We start from the raw sequence: 17,088 nt of genomic DNA, 5'->3' as shown, positions 1-17,088 counted from the left end.
TCTCCCCTAGCTGTAGATTGGAGGGCCAATGCATTTTTTGTCTCAGTACTTCCATTGTTTTAGTCCGGTGCAACACCGGCAACGCTACCGCTGGTTAGCTTAGCACATTGAATGGAATCCTATGTTGCCGGTTAGCATGTTGTAAATAAAAGTAAGCCAACAAACACAAAACAACAACCTAATTACTACTTGTGGCCTGAGTATTTGCATGAATACAAATAGCAATGCAGATTAAGACTAGACAATATCCTAGGGAGATATTGACTTGGGACTATAGCCCTGCTACATGGTGCCAAGATATCACGCAAAAAATTTGTTGGCCCACCTATCTACAGCTAGGGGAGTCCGAGCTAAGCCCTATTTCAAAAAACGGTGGCGTATTCCTTTAACGTAAGAAGGATGCATTTGCTCATGTAGACAAATTAAAATAGCTCATGAATATAAGTGGATGCACAGCAAGTGCCCTATGCACTTTTCAGTGTTATTTGAACTGTCATTGATGATTTAGCACCTGTGCGGCCTTAGAGTGAATAAGATGTATGATGCTGCGCTGTGGGAGTGCAGGATACAGAAAGTATTTTACATATTCGGCACATCCTCATTGATAGACAATCATAACGTATGGGCTTTGGGGAGGAGAACAACCGGATAAAAAATGTGTAAAAAATGTTGATTTCACAGTTTAATATTTTGGTGAAGACGCTCATTTGCTTTCTTGCTGAGAATTAAAATGAGAAGATTAATACCACTCAGTTATTAGCGCTGTGGAGATGGGTCTGGCAATGTGAGACCAGTCTGAGTGAACCACTGTCAGCTGTTGGTTAGCTTGGTATTGAAGCAGAGGGAGCAGGGGCTCTGTCTGAAGGTAACATCTGCATTATAAACTCTCTCTTAAATCCCCAAACTAGAATGCAAAACTTAGATTTGTGATGTCAACAATGTACAGTGTGGAACTGCTTTATAGACAATTAATTGGGAAAGATGGTATAGATGACACTGAGAGCACCCATAGGAAGGTTCTTAGTATATGGGAACATTTTCTGTTTCAGAATTGAAAACACAACAATGTAAAAACAGCATTTGAAACACATACAGCTCTGCTGGTATTGACATGGTGGCACCAGGGATCTGTGTTTTGAATTAGAACAGTGCTGCAAAGTCAATTCTTCTTACACCAGCACCTTTTTGTGGCCATAATATAAATTGCTTTTGCTGTAAAAATCAACAGTCACCTTGCGCATGTGTGTGTGTGTGTGTGTGTGTCTGTGTGTGTGTGTGTGTGTGTGTGTGTGTGTGTGTGTGTGTGTGTAAGTGTGTCCTTTACAGCAGGAATGACGTGTCTCGACCTGTGCCAAAAGGTTTCTTAAGGTGAGGCTACATTGCTTCAGGACATTCTGTCTCTGCCAGTATCAGTATTCTGTATGTGAGGTGTACATGGGAGAAATTAGATCTCATACAGTGTGTGTGTGTGTGTGTGTGTGTGTGTGTGTGTGTGTGTGTGTGTGTGTGTGTGTGTGTGCGTATGTGTGTGCGCGTACGTGTACATGATGTAAAATAGTCTCTTCACACTTTCCTCAATCAGATTACTCTCCTTCACTGTCTCCTTCTTGCTGTCTTGTCCAGCGCAGCAGCTCCTGTTGCACCTCCACCCTGTGTTTAAGCCCACAGAAGCCCATTGTCTGACCCTCCCATACCGCCTGGGAGACTGTACTACACACACACATGTGCGTGGGACTGTGAGGATGCATTGGTGCTCAGGCCACAAACAGACATGCTCTAGCTCAGACAGCACAGAGACCAATAGTAGCTGATTCAGCCACTGAATGATAGATAGAAATGCGGGAAAGACTGGCATCTGTGTGTGTGTGTGTGTGTGTGTGTGTGTGTGTGCGGCGTGTGTGTGTGTGTGTGTGTGTGTCAGACTGTCTGTTCGACTCTCAGACAGCAGTACACAGGTCATCAATGGAACTGTCAGATGATCCAAGGTCGAGGGGGCAAAAGGAGGCTCCCCAGCGCTCCTGCCTGTGTTTCCTAAATGAAAAGCAGCAGCTTCTCTGCATCCACCTTTCTACAGTTTAAAGACATGCTGGAACAGCAGAGAAAACAAACATCTAAATAATAATCAATAATAATTAATAATAATAATAAACTGTAAATCTGCTTTTTAAAAGGGGTCCAAGTTGACTTGGAAATCCAAGGCTTGGTAATTGAAAAGGGGCATGCTGCAACAAATACCATTATATATAATTGAATATGTTAAAGTGCTCATATTATGCTCATTTTAAGGTTAATGCATGTATTTAGAGGTTGTGTCAGAATAGGTTTACGTAATTTAATTTCCAAAAAACACCATATTCTTGTTGTACTGCACATTGCTGCAGCTCCTCTTTTCACCCTGTGTGTTGAGCTCTCTGTTTTAGCTACAGAGTGAGACATCTCACTTCTGTTCCAACTTTGTTGGGAGTTGCACATGCGCAGCAGCTAGGTAGGGACTACTAGCCAGTCAGAAGCAGAGTATAACGCCGTGCAACACTAGTAACTAGGCACCATTTTAACTAGTGTTACAAAGTGATGCAAGTTAGTCATGGAAGTTAAGGCTGGATTACAACAGAGCTGTTTGGAGCAGTTTGTGAACAGTGTTTTCTGTTGGAGATGGAAAAGTCCCTTTGGGGTAGACTTTGGGCATTTTCTCTTTGTAAACATATAACATGCACAACAAATAACAGAAAGGAAATGAAAAAAGCATGATGTGAGCACTTTAAATATCTAGAAGTAAGTCTGAAAGTATCAAAAGTGTGTAAATTCTATTATTCACCAGCCACCTTGTCCAATATGCGACATGTCACCCTTTAGCCCAGGAGAGGCATTCGTTTCATCCACTGGAAAACCCTTTCTGCATGCCCGTGGTGCATCAGCCTCAACTCTGGAGAATTGCTGCCGGAGAAGTGTTCAATTGAGCTCAGCTGCCTCCAATGACAATTGATTACCACTTTCTTCACTGCTGCCACACACCCAGTACACACACAAATACACACACTAATAATCCTACAATCTAAGATCTTCTTTTAAATTTTTTGTATTTTGATTTATTTTTTAGTATTTGTAAACCTCCACTTTTGAGAGAAAGAGAGAGAGAAAGAGAGAGAGAGAGAGAGAGAGAGAGAGAGAGAGAGAGAGAGAGAGAGGGGAGAGAGAGAGAGAGAAATGGAACAACCACAACCACACATTGCCTCAATCTGGAGCCTTTTAATGCATTTGTATCAATGTGACTGTTCACATGAATAGTTTTACAGAGATTTGTGTGGTCTTAAATCCTGAACAGCTTAACTAAATTCTAAGGACAAATTATTGTTCAAGAAGTTTATGTTATAATTATTATCCTACACATTTAATTCAATTTTCACCAATTTGGCATTAAAAATACAGGCTGTGGAACATGGATAAATTTTTTGTTTTTCAAAATCCTGTAACATTTGATAGCATTTTAGGGTCAGAATTCTGCTTTTTTAACTCTTTTGTTTTACGACAAATGTGAACGGGTTCCTCCATTACATTTAATTGAACAGCGTGAAGAAGCATGTAAGCATGACCTTTTTACATGTGAAATTATGAAATAGAAAAGGAAAGAAAGTGGGGAAGATTGTCAATTATGTGGAGTGCTTTCTAGGTTTTTTCTTGTTTTTTACATCCAGAAAGTGCTCAGTCATGTATGAATCAATAAATCAATTGCTCAACTTTCTCCTTTAACCATGTTAAACTCCTGGTTTACAGAGGGTGAGCTCGCTCCAGCACTATGCTGTGAACAAAGACTCACTAATGGAGCTTTCTGAACAAGACAATCTAAGTGGGTCATTTCTCACCGCTGGATCCGTATCTGCACCCCATCCACAGTCCAGTTGGCATGTGGCCTGGCTGTCTCCCATGGCGTTGCGCCCTGTCAGCCTTCCCTCAACACCATAGACTGTAAAAATAAGCTTGCGTCCTGTGCACACATGGAGACCTACTGTTGATCTTTTGGTTTGAAGGTGAAACCGTACATTGAGGCGTCCTTCATTGTCTCTTGCGGGGCGTGTTTGGATGGGGAGGGGGGAGGTGATTTGCAGGTCAATACAAACATCTAGGTTTCTAGATGAAATTGGGTTGAAAAGTGAAGGTTTTGTGGATGTCTTGATACATGAAGTAGGAACTAACTACATCGTTTTGGCATCACTCAAATTATGTTGAAACACTGTAATCATACCTTAGTAAAAAGACATGAACCAGTTCCACTTCTTGTAGTAAAAAAGTAATGACCAAAACTAGTAAAAGTATTGACCCCAGGGTTCTTTTACCACCGCACACACGCACGCACACAAACACACACACACACACACACACACACACACACACACACGCGTACGCTGTATAAAAGCTATGCTGATGGTCTGTGCTCAGGTTGGTCAGGGGGGACAGTGAAATCCCATCCTGTTTGAAAAGTGCGTTTGTATGTGCAGCTTTAGGAATGTACACCTCTCCTGGGAAGTGATCCAAACATTTCTGTCCCCTTTGTCTTTTTCTCTTGCTCTCTCTTTAGTGCTCACAGGCAGGGTGACGTGCAGAGGGCACCTGCCTCAAATAAACACAGCAGGTTGCACTGCTGTGACTTTGTTCCTTGTTGCTGCCAATATCACTCTGGAATCTCACACAGTGCTCCACAAGTCTTAATAAGAAAAATCATACATACTCTATACTCTTTTATGTACACTGACAAATCATCATTAGTTTCATTGACAAAACATACACATTTGGTCATATGTGAGTACATGAATGAAATTGATATAATTAAAGGTCCCAGGACATGGTGCTCATTGGATGCTTTCATATAGACCTTAGTGGTCCCCTAATACTGTATCTGAATATTTCAAGAATATGTATACAATATTATAAACCAAGCCTTGTTACTAGTGCATCTTATGTGATGTGTTCATGACAATTCACACATGTGTGTGTGTGGCAGCTGTAACACACATCACCATTGGCATGTTTTGGCATCCTTCCCTTCTAAGCCACAGTCTGCTTTCTGCCAGATGAGTTTTGTTCACAAGGCAGATAAAAGAGGAAGATAAAGAAGGAGAGGAAGAGGAGGGAGGAGTGGAATAGGAGGAGGAGGGAGGGGGGGGTTGCTTGGGCTCAGAGCTACTGCTCTGTATTGGCCATTTGAATGAGAGGGGTTGGTCTCTCTCACTACCTCCACCGAGAAGCAGAGAGTGAGCAGCACACGTCAGAGGCTGGAAGAACCATGTTGGGACGTGAGACGGACCAGGACTCGAGTTGCACACACATACACCTTCCAGGACAGTGAGAACCAGCAGGATGAAGACGGCAGCATAGAGTGAAGACATCAGAGCGGGAGAGGCTGAGTGGTGGGTGATGAAGACAGAGAGAAAAAGATGTGTGACTGAGCTGCAGTTTCCCCACCTGTCAGAGAAGTTTGAATGAGTGCTGCTCTCATGGCGGGACCGACCACACAGGAGCCCTTGAAGGTGATGTTTCCAGCCCTCAACTGCACTCGCTGCACTGTGACACTATTCTCATTTTGTCTGTTGGTGGGATTTAAGTGCGTGTTTGCCTTAGGCTTTTCTTGCTTTAATGATTTAATTATCAATTCATTAAGGACGTTCCTTATATGAACTATAGATTGATCAGTCTTTAAAATGTCAGACCATTTTCTGTGACAATTTCCCAGTGTCTAAGGGGCATCTTCAAATTTGCGATGGATATTCAATTTACAATGATATTAAACAATTAAAATTAGAAAATGCAGACATATGTATACAGTCTTTAAATTGTCAAAAAATAGAAAAAGAAATTCTCGTTACAATTTCCCAGAACCCAAGCGTCATTAAATTGCTTATTAGACATCTATAATTACCACGATAAAAAACCAATACATTTGGATGGAACCAGCTAACATTGGGCATTTTTGCCAATCGACTTTGTTTCAAACAAACAATTGAATAATTGATAAATAGCTCAGCTCTAAACTCAATGCTGGCCATGTATGGTCATTATATATATATATACATATATATATATATATATATATATATATATTAAAACCTTACTGTAAGGGTATTTTAACTGTGCTGGAAACTGCTCAGTATGACTGTACCGGGAACAGCTTTAGAAACCCATTGTGTGTGTGTTATTATGTCAAGGAAATGTTGAATCTCACTGCATCATCTGTGAGTTGACTGACCGGTCTTACTGTGTCAGTCTCATTCTGTATCGTGAGGCTTTATTTCCGAGCAGCCATGTCCACATCCACAAGTCAAGCATGGTCTTGCTGCTAAATGTGACAAAGAGCTCAGAGGTCTCAGTGGACTGCAGACGGAGTGTGAGGTGTATCCTTTTGCCACCAGTCTTTCAGCCTCATTACCTGGGACAGGCAGTGGGGAGAGGAGTGGGAAATTAAGTTGACAAACACCGTCTGAGCACAATCTTCTCTCAAACTTGGTGCTGAATTGTAAATCTCTTTTGTTTAATAGTCACATTTTATACAAAGTTGCAGCTGTTGTAGCTTGTCATCTGTCTGACAAAGGCCCTGCTTATGCTCGTGAAGTAATCAGCAAGATACGATTCATTTGATGGATAGAACGCAACAAAAAAGAATATGTAATGTGATGTGTTGACAGCTCAAGAAACCAACAGCCAAACAGGGCAGGGAATGAGATGAGGAAAATATGTAGTCGTAAGCAAAACAGAAGTGCTTAACTGCACTTTTAAAACAGTGGAAATCAAGACTCCTCGGGCTGCTGCTTCTTAACCACTAACCCCGCTGACTGTCACTCTCCTCTCATTCCCTTATTACAACCAGTGTACCACATACAGCCACACATACATGCACAGTTATATAGCCCTCGAAATTGCTTGTCATACTGTAAATGCAACATTGAGCATATCCATGCTGGCACAGAGGTCATAAAATCCCGTTCAGCTGGGGATTCGCTTCATCGACAAAGTAGACAAGTAGCATACCGAAAAGCATACACCAGACTCTTCAATATTTCTTATAGTTGGGCCTTAGTGTGTGTCAGTTTGTCTTCAGCGGGAGATGTGTTCCACCTCACTTGTCCTCTGCACCGTGGCATAAAGTAAGACTTGTGAAGGGGGGGAGGGGTAGCTCCAGTTGACAAATCAAGAGTTTCCATATTAAGAAGAAGTTTTTGTTGTATCGATCATGCTGCGTAAACCTCTAATCAATGATATTGAATGAGGACATTGCCATTTAAGGGCTGATTTCCCTTTTGTACACCATGCAAAACCATGTCAATGTCTTCACTGCAAGTTGTTAACCTGCTGTATAACAACATGGGGAAGAGTTGAGCTCTACAGAGTCATGCATCCTTCACAAAAAATGAAGTCTGACTTTAGCTAACTGTGTCTTACTCCACCTCCAGACCCAACAGAAGTGCATTGCCATCTTTGCCCTTCTCTGCTGCTGTGCTGTTCTGGTGGTGCTATTTTTTTCTTCAGTGGACATATGGGGGGACGATGAGGACGGTATCACAGAGGAAAACTGTGGCAGAGACTGCAGGTAAGATGCTCTGCAAGTGTGACATGATAACAGAACAAGGCAAAACAAATTGAGAAAATAGTTTTGCATTCATGTATGGTGCAAAACATTAACAAGCTATATTTTCAGTACCTTCAAAGTATCTTTATCTTCACTCATGAGACTAACGTTTTTGCAAATGCAGTGGTGCTCCTACAGAAAAACAGACAATGTGTAAAACTGTCTCACAAAATTCACAAAAGCATGTTTTACTTATAGCATCGTGCTCACAGAGAATATTCCAGACGACCTCTCTCTCCCCACGAATGGCAAACTCCACCTCCCTCTCTCTGTTGGCTTTCATACATTGTTGGACCAGGCAAGGCACTCAGTTGAGGTTGTGTCACCTGTCTGGGCCTTAAATCCCTGGGTCCTGGAAACAACGCCAAGCACTGCCAAACAGGTACAAAGTCAGATCTTCTGTCTTAATATTTCCCAATTCATTCCTGCAGAGCCTGACCCATTTCCCAGGTGTTCTTTAACATTAAAGGTCTGACATGTAACATGTTTACTGTAATGTGTCCAAAAATGACCCTAATGTGTCATCCAATATTAAAGGTTCAATATTTAATATATTTACTGCAATAAATCTAACAATGACCCCAATGCATCACCAGATATTAAGGAAACATGCTAAGTTGAAAGACTATCTTCTCTGACAACAATGCTAACCCCAATATTTTCTCCTTTTGAAATTTCCGTATTTTATGGCGATAGATACCCAATCTAAAAAAAAGCATGTTGGAGATGTGTTTAAAAGATGGAGAAAGCTTAGAGCCTGCACAAAAAGGATGCCGAATTGGCTCATTTCCACTTGAACAAGCATTAGCTTCGGGATAATTTATCACGGCTACAAGGGACGGGCATTTGACGTCATTTCACCATTTGTGTAGTCACATTGAGTTATGTAGATAGTTATATGGATAGAGTACCTGAGTTGGTTACTTGCAAAAACAATTGAGACACAACCAGTAAAGTGATCCCGATTCTCCCTAGTATTTTGAATTTGTACTGCAATCGCATGGTTGCTTACTCTGGAGGGAACTACTAGAACTGTTGGGTCCTTGTAAGTTATGTGGTCTAGTGTGGTCTAGACCTACTCTACCTGTAAAGTGTCTCATGATAACTCTTGTTATAAATTGATACTATAAATAAATTTAATTGAAATTGAATGCACCTATTTTCTGGAAGAACTGGATTTACTCTTTTAAGATAAGTTAGTTTTGCTACGACCTAAGTAGCGCCCTTTTAAGAGACATCCAGAAACGCTGTTGAACCGCAGAACATCACTCTCTTCCTCAGGGTCAGCTGTTGTTCCAGCGACTGCTCAGCCTAAAATCTCGTGGGGTTAAATTGAAGATTGCCAGCAGTCTGATTAACTCCGCTGAACTGAAGACCTTGGCAGCACATAGTGAGTGGCTGTCATATTTCCATTTTATAAAAGCAATGCACTATGCCACTGTAAACTTCCAGAATGAAGATTTATAGCTCCTAAACAATCACTTGACAACATTTCCCATGCACAAACCAGTTTTCAAAGGAATTTCCCGTGCATTCTATGAAGATTTTTTAAAATGTTTTTAGATGGCAGATGTAGGCTCATTTACACCATGCAGCTCTGTCCAGCAGCTCCACACCAAAGGTCATACAACCGTCATGTCTGCCAAACTTTACAATGAAGGTCAAAAAATCGTGAATGTGCAAATGTACCTGTCTGCTGTCTGCAACTCAGGCTGCCTGCCTGCTTTGCCATCAGCCAGTCCAAGGCCAGTTGGCCCATATCCCCAATTCTCTCCATCTCATTCTTTCAAAGTTTTCACACTATTCCCAATCTCTGTCTGTCTCCTGTTATCTAGATGCAGAGATTCATTTTGTTAATATGACAGCTCTTACCAGAGGAGGACTACATTCCTCATTCTGGATAGTGGATCGGAAGCACATTTACATCGGGAGCGCTGACATGGACTGGAGGTCACTCTCCAAGGTAACAATAAACATCGACAACATGAGTGTGCAGAATAAAATCAGACCAGAGGATAAATCTGCTGCAGTCAGGTGTGGTCAGGTCTCCAGTTCTATTCTAGCCTCAAAGTGGCTACAGTAAATTTTTGTCAATCACAAATATAAGCTGGACAAATTTGATAAATTGACCCCACAGAGACTTAAAACATAACACAGAGTCTGGATCAGTTCCACTATACACCTGTAACTTTTTAAGGTTGGTACTCAAGCAGCTCTTGATGGGCATCAGATTTAGATTGCTTTCTGAGGCCGGCCATGAAAACATAGTAGCATTTCACTTTGCATTTGGTGAGTAATTCACAATAAAGGAGTAAGCAGGGAGCATTAGCATCCTACTACTTAAAGCGATTACCTGGCACTTTTCATGCTTCAAAACTGGCTAGAAGTAGAACTACTATTTTTCCTAATTAACAGCCGGAGTGATAGAAAGGGACACATAATATAAATGTATGTGTGGTGTGAACACAGAGACACAAATGATAGCACGGCAAAGAAGTAGAAAGACAAAAATGGAACAGGTCAGAAATTCAGCACACATGCATGGACTAATGCCTTTGTTTCTTTCTCTCTTGCTCACTCCCCTCACCAAAATGAAACAAACACAAAACGTGTTTCTGCTGTGAAATTAATGACCAGGATAGAATATAATTAGAACAAATGTTATGCTGTTGTAAGCCATGCTTTGGTCCAGACCTGAAATATCTCACCAACAATTGAATGGATTGCAATTATATTTTGTACATGTACCCATTCTGCCCAGAGGATAAATCAGGATAAATAAGTGCTGCAAGGATGGTGGGTTTTTGTAGGTCAACCCAGAAGATAGCATCACCTTGGTTCCCTCTTCAAACAGCCATTATGGGATTTTTTGGATTATTGCAGAAAATTGTTCATGATACCCCATTGCCATTTATCAGGGACAGTGCATGTTAATAAGTATTTCTGTAAATATGGCTGATCTAGCCAAAAGGTTAGTTTTCATGCGCAGTCCTTCGCCAGATGTTACAATAGACTCCCTTAAAAACAATGATAGGCATCCTAACATGAGCATGACATTAAATACAAATATAAATACATGTGCACCAAATAAAATCACAAGACATTCTTTCCTTGTTTACAACTACTAGAATTACACTCCAATTTAATGAACATTTTTAAATAAAACACCAACATCACATAATTAAATATTTTGCCTTTAGAGACCAGACAAACAAAATGAATAAAAAATAAAAATCAGATGGATCAGTGTTGACATTTTGAAGCGTGAATGCAAAAAGTAAAAAGCTAATGTTAGGTTATAAAATAACTATACCACTGTTGCATGACTTCAACATCACCACCAGTGAGCATTTAATTAGGCTTTTAATTGAAATTTAATTTAACTTGTAATTTGATTTTACAAATTGTAAATGTAATTTAGATTTTCGGCATGAAAGCTTCTGTAGTCTCATTTAGCAACCGCCTTTTCAAGAGTTTTAGACTATTTTTGGGGCATTTTCACCTTTAATGGATAGAAAAGAAATGAGAGTGGACACGCAGGAAATTGTCCCTGGTTGGACTCGAATTGCATGCCTTTTGCGTTGCGATAGAACCCATTTTCATTTCCACCCACTCCACCAACTGAGCTGTCTAGGCCACACCACTGTAGTTTTAAAACATGTCAAATCTTCAAAATTCATGAGTGCGGTATTTAGGCATCTGACCTGAGAAAAAACATTGGCTCAAAGAAAGAAGGAACGGGAACTGCACAAATGTTAACTCATTTCAGAATCCTTCTTGCTGCACTCTGTTGACTTCAATGAGCCCCAGACTTCTCCTCTAGCGCCATGAGGCTAATATGTTTGGTTTTGAGTGAAATTTCTCAACAACTATTGGATGGATGTCTTTAATTTTGTTATACACGTTAATGTCTCCCTCAGGCTGATTTTGATGATTGCTCACTTTTTCATCTAGCACCATTGTGAAGTCAAAATTTGAATTTCCATACTTTTTTCACATTATGTTAGCATTGTCACTGTGAGCATGTTAGCATGCTTATGTTATGATTATGCACCACTGTGCCTATTGGGTCACAGAGCCGTTAGCATGCCTGTAGAGACTCTAGAGGAGGAAACCCTTGTAAAATTACAATGGGGTCAACAGTGGTGGTAGAAGTATTCAGATTCTTAACTTCAGTAAAAACACCTAAAACCACACTGTGAAAAATATTCTATTACAAGTAAGTGCGGCATTGAAATGTTACTTAAGTAAAAGCATGCAAGTATCATCAGTAAAATGTATTTAAAGTTTTAAAAGTAAAAGTACTCAATGCAGAAAAATCCCACCACTTTTGCTTTTTTTCTAACTTCCTTTCTCACATTGCGGCATGTCTATCCATTGAACACACTTATACTTAGACCGCAACTTTTCTGCTGCGTCACCTCCTGTGCTCCTTTCTGACACCCCACAGAGAAAAGAACTGGGGGTGGTGGTGTATAACTGCAGCTGTCTGGCTCTGGACCTCCACCGAGTCTTTTCATTTTACCGGCAGCTCCACGAGAGGGACTACATCCCCTCCATCTGGTCGAAGAGAGTTACAGCCCTCTACGGGAGGCATGACGCCCTGGAGCTTCAATTCAACGCCACAGAAGCCGCTGCTTATGTGTCTGTGAGGAACGGCTTTGTTTTGTAGCAGTATTCACTGTATGTTAGCACATAATTGACTCCATACAAAATGCACAAACCCCAGATTGTGTCTGCAATAAATCAGACTGGTTTAAATTTCTCTTAAGGCACCAATTTCCTGACTCAGGACTAGATGGTGAATGTCATAATAAAAGTTTCATTACCAACTAATAACATGCAAGCAGGGGGTGATTAATCATGTTAACATCACGCTGTGGAGCATCTTGAGTCTGAATATCTCAGTACCTCAGCCTAATTTGACAGTAATGAATCTTGTTGCCCTCTACGCGACAAGACGCTTATCAGTTGTATTTAGAACATTTATCATCCTACAAGAACTAATGGAGTCACGCTGTCACAAGTGGCTCGCAACTCCAACCTGCCTCGCTTCATTGAGTGGTGAGACATGGTTGGAGAAATGTGTTCTGCTGTTTTTCTTGCCATTTTAATCTGTCAACGTTTTTACGCTGAATCTGACATTTTAGGAAATTAGAAACTCTAATGATGTTGTCCTTATCATTGTAACAATTTAGTGAGGTTGTAAATCAAAAGGTGCAGTTTTCCACTTTTGTTTGTTGAAATTTGAAATCTAAATTGTGTTTTTGTCCACCTTTCAGTTTTTTGATTTGATCTTTTTCAAGGGCGTAACTTTTGGTTTAACGTGCAAATGGATTAATAGTGCAAATGTCTTTAATTGTGTAAGTAAATTATTAAAATTATTATAAAATATTAGCAGGAGGAGGGGGGGGGTGGGGTGTTGCACTGGCCAGTTTAGGCCAGTTTATTGTAAATTACGCCTATGTCTTTATTACGTTTTTGGTAGAAAATAGTCTGAGTGCTTGCATTGTTTCTGCAGACTTCTCCTGAAATCTTCTGCGCTAAAGCTCGCACCAGAGATGTAGATGCCATCTATCAAGTCATCCAGAGTGCAAAGACATTTATTTTCATATCTGTGACGGACTACCTCCCTCTGGTGAGCAGGAGTTTCAGAGGAACCTTGGTCACAAGGTACATCAGAACTATAACTTAACTTAATGTGTCATTGCCTTCAGAGTGTAAAACTGTGTCTAATTATTATTATTGCATCAACAGGTACTGGTCACCTATCGATGAGGTGATCAGAGAGGCTGTGGTGTTGAGAGGAGTCAGAGTTCGCCTGCTGATAAGCTTCTGGAAGAAGACTCACCCCCTCACCTTTAACTTTGTCACCTCCCTCAAGTCGCTCTGCATGCAGCTACGCAACTGTTCATTGGAGGTGGTACGTAATTGTTCCTCCAAACACGTTTCAGCAAAGTTTTAGTTTAATACATGCTGTGAACTTCTGGACATGTATCTTGATTCATTATGCAAATATAAAATTGAGCAGGGTTTCTTCAAACGCTGATTTTGTTGATTATATTTGGTTTTTTTGCAGAGGTTTTTTAGTCACAAGGAGCAAGACGATAATCAACATGGGCTCAACCACAACAAGTACATGGTGACCGATAATGCTCTTTACATTGGTAGGCACTTTATGATGTGTTTGCAACTAATTCAATGTACAAGTAACTTTTTGAACTCCACTTTAAATAATACTTTGAGGTTGGGGGGAAATAGGCTTATTCTCTTTCTTGTCGAGATCTAGAAGAGAAAATTGAAACCAGAGTGGTTTCAATCTTTTCAACTAAGTTTTTATACACTACATACATTTTTGCACACATAAAGATGAAAGCACAGTAATGAAACTCAAAGTCAACGTTTCTTTAGGTATACAGACACAATATCTAAGGTTAGCTTTTTGTCCACAGGTAACCATGACTGGGTCGGAAGTGACTTTGCTGTTAATTCAGGAGTTGGGCTGGTGGTCAAGATTAAAAATAGTCTTAAAGATAGGGGAGTGACAATCCTGGAACACGTCAAGGCTGCTTTTGAGAGAGACTGGAGGTCCCATTACGCTAAGAGCCTACAAGGAAACAAAGGTCAACAGGGCAAATACAGAAACCTGCAACAAGCCAAAGTTCACATGGAGTCTAAGGAGGAGAAGGAGTGGAACAACCCTTTATAAGCACATAATGTCTTTCTATATCCTAAAGCCTCGTGAGGCTGAAAACTGTAGAGTTTACAACACATGTATGCAATGTAAGCATCTGACTAAAGCTAATAGACTTTAATTTTGTGACATGATTTTAATAGATTCAGGTACAGTCAACAAAGACAATAATACTTTGACTCACTACAGCTGCAAGTTACAGTAATGGTAACTATTTAATTCAATATTGACTGTTATATGAGCATGCAATGATGCATGCATATTGAAAAGCAATATTCAAATTCAAACTATATGCTAGAAAAAGCAATGTGCTGATTATAAAATCAATATGCTCTCTATGTTAAACATGTTCAAATCCATAAACATATCCCATCAAACTTTTTAAATCACATTTAGTATTTAATGATGATGTACTATTTGTTTAGTTTAAATTTGTATTTTTTTTTATAAACTTTCAATGCTTTTTTGCATAGCATTAAGGGCTTTATGTATATTGCTCCTTGATTGTAACAAATTCAGTTCCTTGAATGCACAAGCTCATGAAGTATTTTTACAGATGTGTCAACAGCTGTTTATCATCTCATTGAAAATGTCATCTGTACTTATAAAATGTGTCTTTTTCCTAATTGTTGTTGTTTTTGTTGTAGTGGTGGTGGTGGTGCTGGTGTGTATTTCAGTGTCACTTTGCTGGAAAAGCATAGATTGGCCCAGATTTACACACAAATTCCAACAAAACAAGCTCAGATGCTTCTCGGCAGACAATAATAAGACTTTCATGGACAGGGTTCCTTTTTTACAGAATGTGATTAGCATGTACTAACATAGTGCTGCCCAACCATTGTTCATATTTTCCTTTTATCAAAGCAGTAGTTATGCAGACAGACATATCTAATAACATCAGTGTGTTTTATATAATCTCAACACACACACAACACATTTTAAATATTGCATTGTTACAAAACTAGAGTGCCCTGTTGGTAAAACAGAGCATCTCCAGTACGTCCAAGAAATCCCCCTGTACCCTAGAAATAGTCCAAATAATGAATTCATGATGTGATACTCCATCTACACCCAGGCACACTGCATGACCCAGATTGGCCACTGGTGTGCAGAAAAACCGCAGAACAAGATGAGTGATGAAATACCTGACATGGTGTGTTAGCATGTTAGCTCGAAAACCGAGTAAACTGAGTTTGATTTTTTTTTTTTTATAAAATTTGTATTTCTCTAAAACACTGAACATACTGTAAAATAAAAATAAAAAAACAGATAAAAACAAAGATGACATACGGTGCAGATAACTCAATCAGATTCCATCAAAGAACAAAAGGATGAGTTGGAGAAGGAGAAGGTGTTGGCCAACACCACTCACAAATAACTATCATCCCGTTGGAGTCAGTAAGTCCAGTATTCCATTTAACACATTATAGGAATACTTAGATCTATTTTTATGTCAAATAACTGCACATGATTTGGGTTCCTCTTTTAGTACAAGTGGACTATAAACGGTTTATCTGGCTATTAAATGAGAAAAAACATCTGTCATCTGGCAATAGATTTGTCAAATCTATTAGGTTGAACTTTGGAAAATCTTAATAATGTTTAAAAGAAAATCATAAAGTCATGTAAATGTTTGCATTGTTATTATTGTCCGGCAGTGTGTGGTTTTGCTCCAAAAAAGTACATCCCCTTAAAAAAACATTCATTTTGTATTCTTGTGGTGTCTTTTAATTGTGTTGTCCTGCATTGACAGGTGTTATTATTGATATATATATATATAAAGAATACAAATTATATGTCACCCCATTTATATTGAGGGCAGGCTAAATAACAGAACTGGCTTTCTAAAAAATGCAACAACATCCCAAACTACATCCTCCAAAATGTTCTGAACATTATAACTTCAACAAACGCAGGATTTATTGCAGGACTGATGTATTAGACGGCATAAGTACACAACAAATACCGTTGCACTGTGTATGTATATATACATACATATGTATATATATATATATATATATGTATGTATATATATACACACAAATTTATTTAGAAAAAAACATATCACAATTTATGTGAATGCATCATTTACATTGCTTGTATACTGCCAAATTCTAGACTACAGAAGGCTGCATCTTTGACAGATTTAACACTAGCATTCAGATTTGCTTCCAGTCTAGAACACAAGGAGGCGCCATAACATCATCATACCATCACCTGCTAGTTTTAAAAGCCAAATATTGGCATGATGAGTTTGAATTCCAAAGTAACCTCATTTTGTCTGTCTCGGATTAAGTCCACCCTTTTTTACTTCAGTTTATTACTTTATTAGCACTTGCTGAACATGATTCCTTAGCTTAGCGAAATCTGTTTTTGCAAAATCATATTAGGCTACATCATAAAGTAGGCTTCTCATGATGAGTGAATTTAATTGCAAATGAATTAAGGGTACTTGTATTGAGGGGAACTTGTTTATAGTTTATCCGGTACAAAATTAAAGTAATAAACTAATTTAAAAATAAAAAAATGGCCTAGGCACATTTAAACAAAAACACATTTATAACATTACAAAAAGTTGTTGCGAATTTTCGTAACATCCTGTAGGCTATATTTTAGCCCTTTATAGTACGCCTACTTGAAAAACAGACTTCGATGTGTTAGCAGCAGTGTTGCTTTTGTTGTCATGTGAAAAACAGGCTGCTGCTACTGATGGAGAGGGGTGGGGGCGCCGTTGTCATGGTGACAGATTAAAAAGGCAAAGACATTTCAGATAGCTCTA

At 39.4% G+C, this 17,088-nt stretch overlaps 1 protein-coding gene across 1 annotated transcript; it reads left to right on the top strand.

Annotated features, from left to right (window-relative positions):
* The first annotated feature begins 5,187 nt into the window (after positions 1-5,187).
* On the top strand, positions 5,188-14,935 carry pld5 (phospholipase D family member 5). Its single transcript, XM_034861566.1, has 10 exons — positions 5,188-5,522; positions 7,440-7,576; positions 7,814-7,997; positions 8,897-9,005; positions 9,451-9,578; positions 12,066-12,263; positions 13,137-13,288; positions 13,373-13,538; positions 13,695-13,782; positions 14,068-14,935. The coding sequence occupies exons 1-10, from the start codon at positions 5,475-5,477 to the stop codon at positions 14,322-14,324; spliced, it is 1,467 nt and encodes a 488-aa protein (XP_034717457.1). The 5' UTR covers positions 5,188-5,474; the 3' UTR covers positions 14,325-14,935.
* The last annotated feature ends 2,153 nt before the right edge of the window (positions 14,936-17,088 follow it).

This window comes from Etheostoma cragini, chromosome 2, assembly GCF_013103735.1.
Source record: "Etheostoma cragini isolate CJK2018 chromosome 2, CSU_Ecrag_1.0, whole genome shotgun sequence".
Taxonomy (NCBI): Eukaryota; Metazoa; Chordata; class Actinopteri; order Perciformes; family Percidae; genus Etheostoma; species Etheostoma cragini.
The sequence above is the reverse complement of the archived record's forward strand: the minus strand, read 5'-3'. Positions and strand labels throughout refer to the sequence as shown.

Bases quoted from the DNA above. Each gene is read 5' to 3' on its own strand.
- pld5 (XM_034861566.1), top strand. From the start codon at position 5,475: ATGAGTGCTGCTCTCATGGCGGGACCGACCACACAGGAGCCCTTGAAG. The intron at 7,998-8,896 runs GTACAAAGTCAG...TCTCTTCCTCAG, and splicing joins CGCCAAGCACTGCCAAACAG to GGTCAGCTGTTGTTCCAGCG. The intron at 9,006-9,450 runs GTGAGTGGCTGT...CCTGTTATCTAG, and splicing joins GAAGACCTTGGCAGCACATA to ATGCAGAGATTCATTTTGTT.